The 17,037-nt window shown below is 53.6% G+C and overlaps 2 protein-coding genes across 2 annotated transcripts; both read left to right on the forward strand.

Annotated features, from left to right (window-relative positions):
• Positions 1-2,263: 2,263 nt before the first annotated feature.
• KRT36 (keratin 36) lies at positions 2,264-6,187 on the forward strand. The gene is made up of 7 exons (XM_077164429.1): positions 2,264-2,796; positions 3,447-3,529; positions 3,751-3,907; positions 4,468-4,629; positions 4,736-4,861; positions 5,020-5,240; positions 5,765-6,187. The coding sequence occupies exons 1-7, from the start codon at positions 2,338-2,340 to the stop codon at positions 5,958-5,960; spliced, it is 1,404 nt and encodes a 467-aa protein (XP_077020544.1). The 5' UTR covers positions 2,264-2,337; the 3' UTR covers positions 5,961-6,187.
• Positions 6,188-12,615: 6,428 nt separating this feature from the next.
• On the forward strand, positions 12,616-16,574 carry KRT35 (keratin 35). The gene is made up of 7 exons (XM_077163013.1): positions 12,616-13,116; positions 13,935-14,017; positions 14,239-14,395; positions 14,553-14,714; positions 14,997-15,122; positions 15,549-15,769; positions 16,074-16,574. Exons 1-7 carry the CDS (start codon positions 12,652-12,654, stop codon positions 16,219-16,221), a joined length of 1,362 nt encoding a protein of 453 aa, XP_077019128.1. The 5' UTR covers positions 12,616-12,651; the 3' UTR covers positions 16,222-16,574.
• Positions 16,575-17,037: the final 463 nt, after the last annotated feature.

Genomic DNA, 17,037 nt, shown 5'->3' on the forward strand with positions numbered 1-17,037 from the left:
AAGGAAGGAAGAAAGAAAGAAAATGTGACGGCAGCCAGAGATCCCAAACAGAGGAGAGTGCTGTGCAAAGGGCTGGGATAGGGCTGCGACCATGGCTTGGTTTTGTGGGACAAGCACCATGCGTCACTAGTCAGGTAAATTGAAGCTTGGGTGTGCTAAGGAATTGCCCGAGTCTGCCCGACGGTGACAGCCAGACTCAGCACCAATTGCCCTAGAAAACAGAGTGGGGTGCTTTTAGGGGGTCTAGCCAGAGTCCCAGCACCTGCCTTGATAGCCCAAGTGGTTCTCAACCGGGGACAATTTTGCCCCCCAGGGGACATTTGGCAATATCTGGAGACATTTTTGGTTGTCACATCTGGGGAAAGGGTGGCTACCTCCAAAGGTAGAGGCCAAGGATTCTGCAAAACGTTCTATAAGGCACAGGATAGCCCCCAACCACAAAGGATTCTCTGGCCCAACCTGCCCCTGGTGCTGAGGCTGAGAAACTCAGTGAGAGCAGGATCCAAGGCCTTGCCTGTGGAGCAGGGAAGAAGAGGCAGCTGTGAGAAAACCTGCTGCAACCAGGAGACCCCAGTGGAGCCCACTGCTAGCTGCTCTCGGGCATCTCATTGAGGTGTCCTTCCTGGATGACGTGTGTTCCCCATAGCTGGTCCTCCTTGAGTAATTTTAGAGAGAAGCTCATAAAGCATTTTAAGAGCTTGCCAAATGACAACTTCAGAAGCACATAAATGCTTCCATAAATGCCAGCAAGTTGCCCAGCCTTGGAAAGACCGGGTTGCATGGCTGAAAGACTGGGTTTACCTTTGGTCCTTAATTCTCAGGTTCTCCTCTTGGCTTGCCTATCTGGCAGTTTTTCTTTTTGCTCTCGTTTCCTTCTTTGTCCAAAGAGGCTGCCACTGACCATCTCTGTAGCCTGTTCAGGGACCCGCAGAGTTGGAGTGGGCTGTCTCCAAGTCCTGATTCTCTCCTCCTTGCTTCAGAAGGCTGAGGACCACAAGGGAAATGGGCCTCCAGCCCACCCGTGGATCCAGAGCACAGGCAGGAGAGTCCACCATAATGGAGTGTTCATCGACTGGCTGAGGGATTGACTGTGGGACCCCCACACCCCATCCTTCTCCTGCCATCATGTTGTGCCTGGTGGATAATCAACTCATTCATTCATTCATTTGAGCAGTTGCAGGTTTACAGAAAAATCATGTGGAAAGAACAGAGTCCCCATGTTGCTGTCTCCCACTCCCACCCCACCAGTGAGATCTCACCCTCAGCAAGCTCATGTGAGCACTCACACCTGAGGTCCTTTGTTAGCCACCACCATAAGCTATCAGCAAAGATGGTGCTATTAGCCCAATCAACATTTCCACAGGACCTGATGTTTCTCAGAACACTTCTATTTCTGCCCTTGTTTAAGCCTCCTATCTGGGGGAAGCAGATGGGATGATGATCTATTTTATTCCAACAAGGACACTGAGGATCCTGGAGGAGAAGCAACATGCTGATATCACAGGGCAAATTATCAGCAGAGCCAGGATTTGAACCCAGGTCTACTCCTTAAATTCTGGGTGCCTGGACTTGATCTTGGTGGTATGGGGAAGCAGCAGGACAAGAACATGGGATTTGGGGATCAAGAGCCCTGGTTTTAGAACCAGGCTCTGCTCTTCACTGCCTGTTCACATTGGGCAAGCTTTAAAACTATTCTGAGCCTCAGCTTTCACATTTATAAAAAGGAGACAGTATCAGCTACTTGCTGGGATTGCTGGGAGAAGAAAATGAAATAATAACTATGAGCCTAGTCTATCATAATAGATGCTCCATATCAAAACATGCTCCACATATTACGTGCTCCACATCATAGGTGCTTCCCTTTCCTTCCTTTTCACCATCCCTCTGGCCCAGCCATCGATGAGCAGCGATGAGGGGTGGGGGTAGTGGATGGGCTGACAAATGGACAGAGTGGACTCCTCAGGGAAGGTAGGCAGAGAGGGTAGGAGCCATTTGTCATTTGTGAGGCCACTCCCGATTTATGGGATGTGATGCAAAGACTCTTTGAAGAGGCAATAAAATTCATATTCTGCTAGGAAATGACAACAGCCAAGAGTCCTGACTTAGCAAACCAAATTCAACATTTTTTTTTTACAAGGCAAGAAACTCTGGGTGGGTAGCAAAAAAACTGCATTCAAATGAGATTAACTTTCTGGAATAGAAACAGGCTTTCCCAAGAGTAAGATGTATAACAACACATGCCAACACCCCACAGAGAGTGTATATAAACACTCCAGATAGGCCTGGAGAGTCCAGAACCCAAGCTCTTTGCTAAGCTGAGACCTTCCTGCTACCATCATGGCAACCCAGATCTGCATCCCAAGCTTCTCTGCTGGGTCTGTCAAGGGCCTCTGCAGCACTGCAGGTGGCATTTCTCGGTTGTCCTCTGTCCGCTCTGTGGGCTCCTGCAGGGTCCCTAGTCTTGCTTGTGCTGGAGGGTCCGTCTCCTCGGTTAGGATGGGCCTTTCAGGCCTTGGGAGTTGCTTGCCAGGCCCCTACCTGCCTTCTGGGTACCACTCCTCTGGCTTTGCTGGGACCGGGGGCTGGCTCTGCGAGGGCTCCTTCAACGGCAACGAGAAGGAGACCATGCAGTTCCTGAACGACCGCCTGGCCAACTACCTGGAGAAGGTGCGACAGCTGGAGCGGGAGAACACGGAGCTGGAGGCCAAGATCCGGGAGTGGTATGAGTGTCAGATCCCGTACATCTGCCCGGACTACCAGTCCTACTTCAAGACCATTGAGGAGCTCCAGCAGAAGGTAATGGGCAACCCAATCCCTGGTATGGGGTCTGTCTCATCACAAGGTCTGTCCAGCTGGATCTGCAGTTTTTAGGGAATTCTCCTGGCAGGGAAAGTTTTTCTCTCTAGGGTCTTGGTTTCCTGGGGGTCCCAAGCCTCTCTGATGATCACTTGTGTGTAACCTGTTCCCAGCCTTCACAGTCTCAGCTGTAGGAAGGGACTTAACCAAGCCTCTGCTGGATACAGATCCTGTACCAGATGCTTTCCTATCCATTGGTTTACTTATTCTTCATCTTGTAGAGATGAGTATTACTGGATCTCTTTAATGGATATGAAGTTGAATTTTAGAGTGCTTTAGTGCCTTATCCAAGATCACACAGCCTGCAAGTGTTGGATGCAGAATCTGAATTCAGGTCTGCCTGGTTCTGTCTGCCTCACCCTGGTGGTTCCCAATGGGCTACTCTGAGGGCTATGGATGCCAGGTCTGAAGACCACTGGGATCCTTGCGATGCCTTCCCTGGGACTCATGCTCCCTCTACACCTTGGGTCAAGGCTCAGGGCTGGAAATGCTGTAGTCTGCCGGTAGTGCATGGAAGCATGGCCTCTGTGAACTGGGCTACCCTCTCATCTTTTCCGTCCCACTGTTCATGGGTGGCCTTTGTTCCCTAGATCCTGCTGACCAGGGCTGAGAATGCCAGGCTGATTCTGCAAATTGACAATGCCAAACTGGCTGCAGATGACTTCCGGACCAAGTGAGTGTACTTGACTGGGAAAGCTTGGCTATGCTACTCCCTTGCCTTTGGCCCCTGCCTTAGGGAGCTGGCGATTTAGGAATTAGGCCAGATGGACCTGTAAGTGGGAAATCTGGCACAGGTCCTGGAATCTTCCCTACCCCAAATCAGCCACTGTGGCTGGACAGTAGGGCAGGGGCCCTGGCTGTGGTGTGGCCATTGATGGAGCTCTGTGGGTGCAGGTACGAGACGGAGCTGTCCCTGCGGCAGCTGGTGGAGGCCGACATCAATGGGCTGCGCAGAATCCTGGACGAGCTGACCCTGTGCAAGGCCGACCTGGAGATGCAGGTGGAGTCCCTGAAGGAGGAGCTGCTGTGTCTCAAGAAGAACCACGAGGAGGTGAGGCTGGTCTGTGTGACTCTCCAAAGTTTCCCATCCAGCGTGGGGAGTTGCTGCTGAGCCTTGGGCACAAGCCCAGTGACTGTTCACAGGAACACGAGCTGACATTTATTGACAGCTTACTGTGTGCCAGGAACTACAAGAAGTGCTCCGCCTTTCATCCTCATTCCATTGCATATCTTGTTTCATCCTCAAACAACCACAGGAGGTATAGACTAGCCTATGCTCCATTTTACAGATGAGGAAACCAAAGCACAGAGAGGTGAAGGCAATTGCCTAAGATCACACAGAGACACATTCCTGCCCATGATGATAAATCTCCATTTGGGCTACCACACTGTGGTGCCTGATAACAGCAATTTGATTTCTCTGGCGTTTGTATTATCTCATTTGACTCACTCAATTCCCCAGCAGGTGGGTCTGTGCCCTTGAGAAGACTGAAGACCAGAGAGGTTCATGTCCTGTCTTAATGTTACACAGCTGGCAACTGAGCTCAGTAGAACCCCAAATCTAGCAGGCTTTTTCCCAACCTTGTGCCGCCTTTTGCCTCCTCTCTGCAGGAAGTCAATACACTCCGTTGCCAACTTGGGGACCGACTGAATGTGGAGGTAGATGCCGCCCCACCGGTGGATCTCAACAAGGTCCTGGATGATATGCGATGCCAGTATGAGGCCCTGGTGGAGAACAACCGCAGAGACGTGGAGGCCTGGTTCAACACCCAGGTGGGCCTGAGACAGCCCAGGACCGTGAGCTCCTGGGGATGGGCGGGTTCCCTTTGCAGCAGCTTCCCTTGGTCTTACCGTGCTCTACTCTTCTTCTGTGTTTCAGACCGAGGAGCTGAACCAGCAGGTGGTGTCCAGCTCAGAGCAGCTGCAGTGCTGCCAGACAGAGATCATTGAGCTGAAACGCAACGTCAATGCCCTGGAGATCGAGCTGCAGGCCCAGCTGGGCATGGTGAGTGGCCTCTGCTGGAGAGCGCGGCCCTGGCTCGTGGCCGGCCTCCTGACCCAGCGGCCTCTGGGGTTCTCGTGGGGCTTGATCACAAGCTCTCCGCTGGGGGTCTCTGGGTGTGGGGCGCCCTCCGGTTGGCAGCTCTTTCTTTCCCATTGCAGCGGAATTCCCTGGAATCCACATTGGCGGAGACCGAGGCCCGCTACAGCTCCCAGCTGGCCCAGATGCAGTGCCTGATCAGCAACGTGGAGGCCCAGCTGGCCGAGATCCGCTGCGACCTGGAGCGGCAGAACCATGAGTACCAGGTGCTGCTGGACGTCAAGGCCCGGTTAGAGACGGAGATCGCCACCTACCGCCGGCTGCTGGAGGGAGAAGACTGCAAGTGAGTGGTCCGAAGGCCCACTGAGACCCAAACCTCACTGCCGCACGGAGGGCATGAATACCCGAAGCGGTTGTTGCACAGATGAAGGGGTGTAGATGGAGCCAAAGCCCTACTGAGACCCTTCTAGTCCTAGGTTTTGACAATTCACAGGGTATGGCGTTTGCATTATCTCATTTAACTCACTCAATTCCCCAGCAGGTGGGTCTATGCCCTTGAGAAGACTGAGGATCAGAGAGGTTCATGTCCTGTCTTAATGTTACACAGCTGGCAACCGAGCTCAGTCGAACCCCAAATCTAGTAGCCTTTTCCCAACCTTGTGGGAAAAAAGCCTCCTAGTGGTCCTCTATCCATCTTCAGGCTGGAAACTTCTGGTCTTCACCCCAGCAGCCCTGGGCTCCCAAGTGGAGGATTTCATTCTTGGTTGTCACTTACCTGTCTCTGTTGATCCCCTAAATCTATTTAACATGATTCTCAGCCCAAGGCCTCAGTACCATACTCATCCTGCCATGACCTCGTTTCCTCAGGCTTCCTGCCCACCCCTGTGCCCCGGAATGCAAGCCTGTCGTGCGGGTTCCTTACGTCCCCAGCATGCCCTGCGCCACGACCGTGCCCTGTGGCCCGGCCGCCCAGATCAGCACGCAGATCCGGACCATCACCGAGGAAATCAGAGACGGGAAGGTCATCTCCAGCAGGGAGCGCGTGCAGCCCTGCCAGCTGTGAGCCGCCCACCTGACCCACAATGGGGAGGACACCCCTGCGGCACCCCCGCTGCTAAGCGACCCCACCCTTTCCTAAGGGCACCCCCCACCCCCACCCCGCTGCGCAAGTTTTCCTACCAAAAACTTCTGTCGTGTTTCTGGACTTAACCGTGCTTTGACGCCATGCAAAATGTAACCAGGTTTCCCCGGGAATTTACCCAATAAAGTGTGTTTTCTTGGCATAGCAAATTCGACTCTGGCTCATTCTGTTTATCCTCACCTGCTTAGTTGGTGGGGGTGTTGGTGAAGGTTTCAGTAAAGTCGGGGTTGGGGGTTGGCTCCAGGCCTGTCTTCTCTGACTCCAAGAAGTGAGCTGTGGCAGGGTGGTGCAAAATATTTAGTAGCGGGGGTGTCTCAGGTGCTGGTCAGTGGGGACAGGCGCTGACGCAGTCCAGATGGGTTCTGGCTGTAACGCTATTGCTCAGCCTGGCCGTGGGCACCGCCTTGGGGTGGCCCTAGGAGAGGTGAATTGCTCAAGCCGGCCCTCCTGGGCAGCCCTGCCCGGATCTGGTGGTTCTTTCTTCTCTACAGCGTCTCCTCCCTTGCCCAGCCCCTCTCACCGTGCTGGCCACCCTGCATGCTTGATTCTGGGGATAGTTCAGGAAGAGGGGTCCCAGGACTACCAGACCAGGGATTGCCACAGTCCAGGCAGCCAGCCTGAACCAGCCACGTCAGGGACGTGAGTCAGAGTGAGATGGGAAATGAAGGCGGGAGGGGAGGTGAATCCATGCCCCCAACACTGGTTTCAGGGCTGATGTGAAGGGCAGCTGTGACAGCGAAGTGGGGATGGGGCGGAGGCAGAGACAGGGGAGGGGACAGCTCTGGAGTCCCAGGCTGAGCCACGACAGTCTGGGTGTGTGGCCTAATAGTGCCAGGTCCTGGACACCCCTCTGAGCACAGGAACATGGATAGTGAGAAGACTGAGGGCCTCAGGGCTCTTTGGTCCCCTTTACCTCATTTTTTGGTTGCAAACACAGGCCCAGAGAGGGGCAGTGACTCACTCCAGGCCACACAGCAAGGAGAGATAGAGATGGGACATGCTTACCTGGCTATTCTGACTCTTACTGAGGTGTTCTTTCCAGCACCCAATTTCTCATCCCTCCCTTTCTCCTCTGCCTCTGGGCTCTTCCTGGGGGAGACCTGGCATGACCTTTGACTCCCTGAATCCATAACTACCCATCCACCTTCAACACCTGCCGGACAGGCCAGAGGTGCAGCCAAATAAATCTTAGACCTTAGGAGAAGAAGCCCACAGGGGTGATTACAGGACATTCCGTGGTGGCCTGAGCCTGGCTTTGCCACATGGGGTGTGTGTCCAGTCACAGTACCCTCTGTGGCTTCGGCCGATTCATCCATGAACTGGAGCATCTGGAGGACCAAATGGGACAAAGTGGGTGCAGTCCCAGAAGGTGGTAGCTACTGGTGTTGGTGTCAGTACAAATGAAGAGCCCCTGGGTGCCGGTGAGGTGTGGGAAACCCACCCGGGGGAACGAGCCCTCTGCTTTCTTCCATGGTAGGTGGTAGTGGGGCCCTTAGAGTTGGACAGTGAACTTGAGGGCCTTGGCCTCAGAGGACCCACTCAGCTTGGGCCAGTCCACCCCTGCCCTGGCTCCCCCCTCGGCACCCCCAGGTGCCTCTCTCTTCGTTGCATGCCCCCGCACTGGAGTCTGAGGTCCACATCTCCAGCTCTGGTCTGGCTACCAGAGGCTGAGCCGATGAGAAGTGTCAAGCGGCTGTGCCTGGATCTGCAGCACATTCCCGTTGGTAGGGCCTGGAAGCAGCCGGGTCTCGGGAACAGACCGAGCTGTCTGTCACAGGCAAGGCTCGAGCCGCCCCGCCCCGCCCGATGCCGGGCAGGCACGCCACGTGGGGTTGGGGCCATGGTGCCATTCCTTGCACCGAATGTAACTTCCCCATTTTATGAGCACTCCTCAGTTTACAGAGGACATTCGCAGCCTCATCTCGTGCAAACAGCTTGCAGGCTTTTTATTCATGAAGTTTTGCCTAGCATTTTTTGCCTAAATTGCTCAGAGCCGCTCCACGTTAGTTAAGGATCCTTCCTATTCTCAACCTCACTCACCCTTATTGAGGGTCAGTGTAAAGCACTAACTGACATGCAAACTAGAATTCAATGCTATGTGAAGTCAGCATTGGCTGGTGCAGGGTTCCACAGCAAGTGGCAGACTTGGGACACCATCTCAGGGCTTTTGGCTCCCATTTCATTGCTTTTGCCATGCAATCAAGAGAGAAATGGTGTAAAACATGACATTTATAAAATCTTCCAAGAGCGATCTTGATACCTTATTTCAAGGTGATCTGATCTTTTTGTGCTTTCCAGATATGATATGGTAATGGACTGTCTTCCTCATTCACACATTCATTAATCAATCAACAGGTATGTACTGAACCCCACGTACATGGAAAACCCAGCACTAGCACTGGGGTGGGGGCTTCTCTAGGGAGAGGCAGGGCTGGGGCACAGCTGGGCAAGGTAGTCTCTCCTGGGCGATGTTCCCAGGAGCCTACAGTCCAGGCGAGGTACCACCTTCCCCCCAGCACCAGGAACAATACCCCAAAAGGCAGCAGGGGGTGTTGGGCAGGTTTCAGGTTCTAGGGAAAGGGAGAGATCGTTGAGAGTTGGGGTGACCAGGGAAGGCCTTAGGAGAGATTTGGATTTGATGGGAGCCTTGAAGGATGGGTCACCAGGTGTATTAGTTAGGGTTCTATAGTGAAATAGACTCAGCAGGGAACACTTGCAAATATAAAATTTATAAAAGTGTCTCACGTGACCGTGGGAACACAGAGTCCAAAATCCGCAGGGCAGGCTGTGAAGCTGATGATTCCGATGGAGGGTCTGCACGAACCCCACAGGAGAGGCTCGCCAGCTGAAGCAGGAAGAGAGCCTGTCTCTTCTGAATCTCCTTAAAAGGCTTCCAGTGATTAGATTAAGCATCACTCATTGCAAAAGACACTCCCCTTTGGCTGATTACAAATGGAATCAGCTGTGGATGCAGCTGACATGATCACGATTTAATTCTATGAAATGTCCTCATCGCAACAGACAGGCCAGCATTTGCCCAACCAGACAAACAGGTACCACCACTTGGTGAAGTTGACACATGAAACTGACCATGACACCAGGTTTGAAAGGAGGAGGCAAAGGGCATAGTAGGAGCCATGGCATGTTTTGGGGATAGTGGGGACCCCGTTTGAGAGTGCAAAGGTCCTGTAGGGAAAATTGTTAGGATGGGTTCTAAAAATCGCTTTGTTCTATTAAAAAATAATACTAAGAAAGAATGGAAATGGACCAGAACAATTTACAGGATTTTTCATGGCTTTAAGGAAATTTAGAGGATGCTTCATAGGTTTTTAAATATCACTATATACTTAATGAAATTGTCTAAAATATCTTATCAGAGTATTTCAGCCACACCTTTAGTATTGAATTGGCTTGTGGGTCCCGTCGCCCTGTGGGCAGAATGGCTTTTGGCTCAGAGAACACTCTCTTCTCTGTCGAGGGAGCAGGTTGATTTGGGTGGATCCTGCTCAGCTTCATAGACACTTAATCTCTTTTCACTCTCGGAGCCTTAGTTTCCCATCTTTAAAAGCAGGAATAATGTGACTGACTTTGTAAGTGTTTTTTTCTCTCTTCTTCCTTTTTCTTTCCTTCCTGTCCTCTTTCCCTTCCTTTCAAAATCGTTCTTTGATTACTCACTTGTGCTAACACAATTCACTGTGGGCCACACATTCATTCACTCATCCTGCCACTCATTAATTCATAACGAGCCAACGTGATCCCAGCATGGGCTCAATTCCACAGAGGTTACCAAAGTAGGAGGTCAGGCCCTGCCTCAAAGAACTTACTGTCTCCCTGGAAAGAAAAGGCCAAGATACTAGACAGTTAGAGAATAGCAGTTAAATGGGGGCCTGGTGCCAGCAATGGGGCAGCCTCCAGGGAGAGGGCCTGGCTGGGGCCTGACCCCCAGGGGTCCAGGGCTGGAAGGCCTGAGCTTTCCATTCTCCCTACATGGGCTCTGAGTAAGTCATGCGTAGACCTGATCCCGGGGTCCTCCTGCAGGAGTCAGCACCCCTAAATCCACATCTGTGTTCACCGTGAATTGCGGGACAAGTGTTCGCTCTGCTGACTCTGCTGCTCACTGGTTGTGCCAGCCAGGGTGAACCAATGGAAGGTTCTACATCTCAGTTTACTGAGACTCATCTACTAAATGAGTGTCGGTAACGCCGATCTCATAAGGCTGTACTGAGGATTGAATGAGACAATGGGTGGAAGGAGCTCAGCACCGACCTGGTAGCTAAGTGCTCAATAAATGATGGCTGATACTGTTAACTTTATTATTAATAGGTATGTGTGTGTGGGAGCATTCAAAGCTGACCAGCACTGGAAACCCCTTCTGGTAGCACAGGTATGGAACTCTGCCTGGGAGACCACGCCACCCGGGGGTTGTGCAAACAGCATGGTGCTTCCCAGGCCTTTGCTGCTGTAGCTTCTCTGGGCCCGTTCGGTTACAGGGTGGCCCATGTTGTGCCCAGAGCACGTTCCCAGGAGGCTGTGCTTAGCCAGGCTGGGGTGGAGCCCTGCACGTACGTGGGTGGGAAACACAAACACCCAAGGAGGCGCAGCCAGGCTTTCAGCTCAGCTGCATCCTTTGCAACGGGACAAGGGTTTCCAGGGAGGAGAGCCGAAGCAGCCAATGGTGCTGGGTAGGTGCCTGTGTCGCCAGGCCTGGGGGTGAGAAGGGCACGGTGACTCATGACAGCTCTAGATCTGAGAGCCCCAGACACGCACCAGCCTGAGGGGCGGTGGCCTGAGTGCTCTAAGCCCATCCACACCCCTCAGTGACAGCTGCTTAGCATCACTGGTCTCAGCACAGCAAAGGCTCTGTTCCTGTGGGGCCGGCAATTGTTAACAACCGCTGTCATTGAGCAGGCGCTCTTCTAGATATTTTAAACTCATTTAAAACCCAACACTTCCCTAGGAAGTAAGTGTTATTATCTTTTCCCCATTTTATAAATGAGGAAACAGAGTTTCAGAGAATTAAGTTGCACAGTGATGAGTGGCGGAGCTGGGATTTGAACCTACAGAGTTTACCTTGCACCCATGATGCTGGGCTGCTTCTCCTGGGACAGCAGAGGGGGCTGGGGGGGGGGGGGGTTCTCCCTGTGGAGCCCTCTCTAATTCTCTCCTTTCCTTCTCCATAGAGCCCAGTGGTGTCCTGCAGCCTGGGGTGGGATTCTGGAGCAGGGGTGGTGGCAGGGTGGTGGTGGAGAGGGCAAGGCCCTCTTGGGTTGGCATCTTGACTCTGCCACTCACCAGCGGGGACACTTAGGCCAGCTCCTCTCCTCTCTGAGTCCTGTACCTTAGTTTAAAGATGAGGATACTTAGCCAGCTTCCCAGGGCAGTTCTGAGGAGAAAGCAAGCCCATACCTGGAGCATGGAGCATGGTGTCTGGGGCACTGTTGGGGCTGAGCTAGTGGTTGTTCTTCATATGGGGAGATAATATGCGCCCCTAACAGTAAGCAGGACCCCTAAATCGGAAGATCAGAAGGCAAGCCCCCAGAGGGTCCCACCTGCTGAGGCGCCAGCCCCAGCCCCGCCCTCTCCTCTCGCTCAGCTCAGTAGCACCAGCCTCTCTTTCAGCTTGCACTTACATGACTGATTGAATATTTTGGAAAAATAACCCACCCTTGTTAAACTTCTGGGCTTCAGCCCAGCCAACCCACTCCTATAGCACAACTCTAACAGTCAGGCCCTTTGTACCTCCTAAAGTGGTCTTTGAACAAAGCCTTTCCCCTCTTTTCTAATACAGATGACCAAAGGGAAAGGCTTCTCCATTTTCCAGCCAGGGCCAGGGAGGATATGCCCCCTAGACCCAGCTCTTGGTGTCTCCATAGGCAGGTGCCCCATTGAACCCTGTCCAGTCTTTCTGGCCAGAGCTCAGGCTACACCTGGTAAAGGAGGGAATGGGGCTGTGTCCATCAAGGCTCTATTGTATCTGGGGTGACAGTTCCATTCTGCCTAGGACTAAGGGGCTCCCCAGGACACAGGACTGTCACCACTAAAACTAGGACAGGTCTGGGCATACTGGGATGACTGGTCACCCTAACTGTACCCTCTGGGCCATCCTAGAGCCTTCTGTGTCCTGTCTCCTTGGGCCTGAGGTCCCTGCCTTCCCACATAACCAGGCTTGCTCTTCCATCTCCCAGGACTCAGCTCCCAGGCCTCCTCTAGTCCCTGGGGCCCATAAAAGAAGAAAAAGCTGGAGAAAGTCAAGACAGTGCCTGGACTCCCACGCCTGCTTAATGAGGAGGCTGAGGTTTGGGCTCTGATGACAGGCCCCTTTGAAGAACTGATGGAGAACTGTCTTCCTGGCGACACGGGGCAGTGGAGATGAGTCTCGACACAGCTGCTGATCCAACGGGGCTCCTTTTTTATGAGGCCGGGAAATTTTCATGGGAAACTAAATAACAGGTTAATAAGGGGTTCTGAGAGAAAGTGGCATTAACTTTAATGGAGAGAAAACACTTAGTAAAGGCCACCGCCCACCAGAGCAGACGTATAAACCCGAGGTGGGGAGCTGCTGCTCGCACTGGGGGCTCCTGGCTCCGTGTCTCGTCTCTGGGCTGCGGAGGGCATGGCTTCCAAATGCCTCAAGGCCAGCTTCTCTTCGACATCTCTCAAGGGAGGGACCAGTGGGGGCTCCACTCGCGTGTCCACGATGTACTCCAGTGGCTCGTGCAAGCTCCCAAGTCCCTCCTGCAGGACGCGCAGCTTCTCTGCATGCTCGACCGGGCTGGGCAGAAGCAGCTGCAGGGCCACTAGCTTCGTCCCTGCTCTCTACCTCTCCCCTGGGGGCTTTGCCACTGGCTACAGCATGGGTGGGGGCTGGGTCGGGGAGGGCATCCTCAATGGCAACGAGAAGGAGACCATGCAGTTCCTGAACGACCGCCTGGCCAACTACCTGGAGAGGGTGCGGCAGTTGGAGCGCGAGAACGCGGAGCTGGAGAGCCGCATCCGCGAGTGGTCCCAGCAGCAGGTGCCCTACATGTATCCCGACTACCAGTCCTACTTCCGCACCATCGAGGAGCTCCAGAAGAAGGTAAGAAGCCCAGTACTGGGCTGTAATGGGAGCCAGCTCCTGTAATACACTTTGGAGGTCACAAAGTATGTTCATGTTGGGTCCTCATTTGCACCTCCCAATAATCTTACGAGGGAGGTTTCCTTAGCCCATTTTACAGATGAGAACACAGGCTCTGGCAGGTTAGGTGACTTATTCAAGGTGACCCAAGTGGGCAGTTAGCAAAGCCAGAGCTTGAATGCAGTCTCTGCATACTAACTGTACAATCTTTGGAAATGCAGCCCACTGCTCTGAGCTTTAATTTCCTCTTCTTGAAATTGTTTTTAAAGATGAGGATGTGTTTGGTGCAGATCAGGTGTCCTCTAGCTAACTCAGGTCAGGAGGAAAAAGCCTGTCAGAGAAGTTTTCTTCTTGTCTGGCCTCTTTTCCATATGACAGTCACAGCTGGGTCCTGAGTGGCCCCTTTATGACCAGAGAAGCACTGAGCGTGCAGCTGGCAATGACCTGCCCCGGGCCCCTCTCTGGGGGGGGGGCCCCAGTAAGCATGGTAGGCAGAAAAGGGCTGTGTCCCACCATGATAGGCCTTTCTTGCAGCATTTCCATGCTTCCTTCTCTCAACCCTGGATCGCAGGCCCGAGACACATTGCATTGGAAGGGATCTTAGAGGTTTTCTAGGGGGCCTCTTTCTCCTTTGACCTACAGCATGCCACAAGCTGTCATGGGGCCTTGGCTTTCATGAGTCTGGAGATGCTTCTTCCAGAGGAGCCCACCCAACTTTGGGCAGCTCCAACCAGCAGAACAGCCTTCTTTTCATTGATCTCAGTTCTTCATTTCCCCAGACTCTGTGCACGAAGGCTGAGAACACCAGGCTGGTGGTGCAGATCGACAATGCCAAGTTGGCTGCAGATGACTTCAGAACTAAGTGAGTTATGTGCAGGGGAAAGGGACTGACATCTTCCTTCCTGCTAGCCCTGTGATGGGGGCTCACCGAACTGGACATTGGTGATATCCAGACTCAGGGTTTTGACGCCGAGTCACTGACGCACTAAGGCAGGACGCACAGCATCAGATCAGCTTGGGATGGGCCCTGACTTAGCTACAGAGATGAAATGCAGCTTCAGGCACCCTGTTCTGCGCTTGCAGGTACGAGACGGAGCTGTCCATGCGGCAGCTGGTGGAGGCTGACATCAACGGGCTGCGCAGGATTCTGGATGACCTGACCCTGTGCAAGTCTGACCTGGAGGCCCAAGTGGAGTCCCTGAAGGAGGAGCTACTGTGCCTCAAGAAGAACCATGAGGAGGTGAGCATGTGGGAGGAGGTGAGGATGGGGAGGAGGTGAGGATGGGGAGGAGGTGAGGATGGGGAGGAGGCTGAGCATGAGGAACCGTGAGCGTGGGGCAGGAGGTGAGCCAGACAACAGCTGGGGAAGTCGGTGCTCATCCTGGTCTGCACCGCAGGAAGCGAACTCACTGCGCTGTCAGCTCGGTGACCGGCTCAACGTGGAGGTGGATGCTGCCCCACCTGTAGATCTGAACCGTGTTCTGGATGAAATGAGGTGCCAGTACGAGACCCTGGTGGAGAATAACCGCCGCGATGCTGAAGACTGGTTCAACACCCAGGTGGGTACCTGGGAATAGTCAGAACAACAGTGGTCCATGGAGGGGGGCATCCACAGAAGCAACCCCAGGGCTGGGAATTGAGGAAACTGAATTTGAGCCCCAGCTCTTGTTTGACCTCGCTGTGCAAACTTGGGCAGATTGCTGTCCTCTAAGCAACAATGTCCTCAAGTGTGAAACGAATGAGCTGGACTAGGTGATCAGGAATGTCCATCTTCGCCTCTGAAGACCTCTGACGCTGAGCCCCCAGTGCTCCTGACCAGGTCCCATGTGTGTACGTTTCAGACAGAGGAGCTGAACCAGCAGGTGGTGTCCAGCTCGGAGCAACTGCAGACCTGCCAGGCGGAGACCATTGAGCTGAGACGCACAGTCAATGCCCTGGAGATCGAGCTGCAAGCCCAGCACAGCTTGGTGAGTCCTGAGGCTTGAGTGCAGCGGCTGCTGGATTAAACCCAGCAGCACCCCAGTGCCCAGCCTCCATGCTCTGACCACAGAGGCAGGCCACAGGTTTCCCTTTCTTCAGCACCAGCACGTCTCTGTGCAGAGAAGGGGGAATGAGGGCCCAGTCCCCAGCCACGAATGACCCAGGGGTAAAAATAAGAGGCCGGTGGCAGCCACAGGCTCTGACAGTAGCTCTGTATTTGTGTCAGCAGATGCACCTGCTGGATAATTATCAGTTGCTCGGAGATGTGTGGCTTATCCTGGATCAAAGTGATCCTCTGAACCTGCGTTCTTGGATCCCAAGGCCTCACTGAGATACAGATGGATTAAACGCATCTTCATTCCTTCTTTGACCTCTAATCTTCCTTTTCCCTACGCTACCTCCAATCCTCACAGAGAGATGCTCTGGAATCCACACTGGCGGAGACTGAGGCCCGCTACAGCGCGCAGCTGGCCCAGGTGCAGTACCTGATCAGCAACGTGGAGTCCCAGCTGGCCGAGATCCGCTGCGACCTGGAGCGGCAGAACCAGGAGTACCAGGTGCTGCTGGACGTCCGGGCCCGGCTGGAGTGTGAGATCAACACATACCGGGGCCTGCTGGAGAGCGAGGACTGCAAGTGAGTGTCATTTGCTGAAGGCAGTCTACACAGTTCTGGGGAGAGAGACCACGTGGTGCTTGGGAAAAGCCCAGGATTTGGGGCCAGGAGTACTGGGCATTGGTTCTGGTCTTACAAATTCATCAGATGACTGTGGGAAGTCCCTTTTCTTCTCGGGGTCTCCTTTTCCCCACTGGGAAAATGAAGGGGCAGGACTGGGTGACCTTCAGGGTGGCCTTGGGGTTGCACATTCTGGGATCTGCTCTGAAGTACTGAAGACAGCGATTGGGAGAGCAGAGTAATGTGACCACTTTCTTTCTCCTAGGCTCCCCTGTAACCCATGTGCCCCTGACTACTCATCCTCCAAGTCCTGCCTTCCCTGTCTTCCTGTGGCTTCCTGCAGTCCTGGCACAGCCCACACAACCTGCAGTCCCCGCCCCATTTGTGTGCCTTGCCTGGGCGGCCGGTTCTGAAAGTCGCTGATCCAGAAGATTAAGGCCATTGTGTCCAGGGCTTGGACCTGGGTTCCGCTCAACCCTAGCCTTTAAAGCCCAATCTCTCTTCCCGGCAGAGCCCAAGGCCTGGCCCTGAGAGGACTCTCTGCAAATATATGCCTTGAAGTTTCTCAAAGCCATTCACTAAGGCTGGCCACCCCTCAAGGCCTCAACTCCTTACCATATGACTCGGGCGTTGGGGTCTCTGTTCTCAGCTGCCTCCTGGGTCAGGTTTTCCTTCTGGGTGTTGTTCAGTGGGCTCTGCAATGCAATAGAGGGCTTCTGTTGGCAGAACAATAAAGCTCATCTGCGCCCCCGATGCGTCATTAGCACCCTCCTGGTGGTGTTGGTTTGTGTTTCTGCTGGGTTCAGAGGATCCACTCTGGGGCAGGTACATGGGGGACATTTGACCAAGATGACCCTGAGAATGACAGGGTCACTATGCCCCTGTTTAGGGCAGGGGTGTTTAGTGGTCTTCCCCAGTAAGTGCACAGATTGCTCAGCTTTCCTGATGAAGACCTTTGTCCAGGGGGCCAGGGTGTGGACAAATGTTACCAGTCCTCTCCTCCCAACCCTCTTGGTAAACACGGTGACCCTCATGTCCCGGAGTAGATGGATAAAACTGAGATCACTGTAGTTGGAAGCATTTGGGACACTGTGTGAGCCTCACGTCCATGGTTCCCACAAGAGTAGGGATATGGTGTCCCATGCCCACAGCACTTTTCAAGGTGTGCTTACGTCAACCTCCCTCTTCCACTACAGTCCTTTCAAGCAGCTCTTTCCATTCAGCACACC

The sequence above is a fragment of the Tamandua tetradactyla genome, chromosome 6 (assembly GCF_023851605.1).
Source record: "Tamandua tetradactyla isolate mTamTet1 chromosome 6, mTamTet1.pri, whole genome shotgun sequence".
Taxonomy (NCBI): Eukaryota; Metazoa; Chordata; class Mammalia; order Pilosa; family Myrmecophagidae; genus Tamandua; species Tamandua tetradactyla.